A 1,115-nucleotide genomic window follows, 5' to 3' on the forward strand; every position below is an offset into this window, starting at 1 on the left:
AAAAAAAGAAAAAAAAAGAAAAGCGGCTCTATCACTGCAATCTTGTAAAATGCCGAGTGATTTATAATTCTTGGTTGCATCCCCTTCGCTGTACAATTGCCATCGTTATAACAGCATATAACCTCATTTTTTTTTTAGTCTGGCGCGGGTTCTTTAAACGAGTATGGGCCTCAGGATGCGACGTTCAATCCTGAGGCCTCCAGCTCCTCCCAACCGAAGTCGTCGTCATCCTCATCAACACCAACAACAGCACCAACAACAACCACAAGCAGTGCCCTCAAGCACAAAGTCCCGTCCACGAGCTCCGGGTCTTCGTCCAGTAATATGAGTCTCAAGCTCAAAACTGAACTTGGGTCCACCGCCAAAACCGAATCCGGATCCGGTCACGAATCGATGTTGCTTCCGCCCAAAATGGAACACATCAAGCCGGAATTCTCGTTAACCAAGGCCTCGCCATCCAGTTCGAATGACTTCAAGGGCAAAGCTGAGCGACGGGAAAGCTCCATCCCCGATATCAAGCCCTTGGTATCGATTACTCCCGTGTCTTCATCCACGTGCTCCTTATCCATGTCCAAGAAGTCAGCCGGAGGCATAGAAATCATCCCTTTAGGAGGCTCCAATGAGAAAGACAAAAGCCGGGAACTGATCCGGCGAAGTCTCTCTGAGGACGATAAACGGCGTTTGGAGAAGAAATCTATGTCCTCGAAGAAGCGGAAGCACTTATCCTCGTCCCGAGTCTCCACCGGGGATGGCTTATCATCAAGCAAAAAGAAGCTTTTGGACGGAAAAGGCAAGGGTAAACTGGACACTGTGATCAATCGGCTCCAGAACCCTGGACCGGAATCCTCGATAGAATTGTTCCCCAAGGGCAAAGAGCCTACTAAAGTGGCTCCCAAGAGCTCGTCATCATTGAAATTAACCATTAAAGCCCCCAACAAGTTCCCCTCGCCCTCGGGGAAGGACCCCAAACCCAAGTCCTCGTCCTCATCGCCCAGTTCCAAGGAGAAATCCTCCAGTAAACACTCGTCCTCCTCATCCAAAAGCTCGTCCCATCGATCCCACGGATCATCATCGTCATCCCAAGGAAGTTCCTCAAAGTCCTCGAAATCCACCTC

The 1,115-nt window shown here is 49.8% G+C and overlaps 1 protein-coding gene across 1 annotated transcript in view; it reads left to right on the plus strand.

Annotated features, from left to right (window-relative positions):
• Window positions 1-1,115, plus strand: part of LOC131882496 (mediator of RNA polymerase II transcription subunit 1-like) — an 11,126-nt gene that overhangs the window by 9,358 nt on the left and 653 nt on the right. The window contains exon 5 of the mRNA XM_059229651.1: window positions 139-1,114. Coding sequence (XP_059085634.1) covers window positions 139-1,114 — 976 coding nt within the window. The remainder of the gene's footprint in view (window positions 1-138; window position 1,115) is intronic.

The sequence above is a fragment of the Tigriopus californicus genome, chromosome 6 (assembly GCF_007210705.1).
Source record: "Tigriopus californicus strain San Diego chromosome 6, Tcal_SD_v2.1, whole genome shotgun sequence".
Lineage (NCBI taxonomy): Eukaryota > Metazoa > Arthropoda > Copepoda > Harpacticoida > Harpacticidae > Tigriopus > Tigriopus californicus.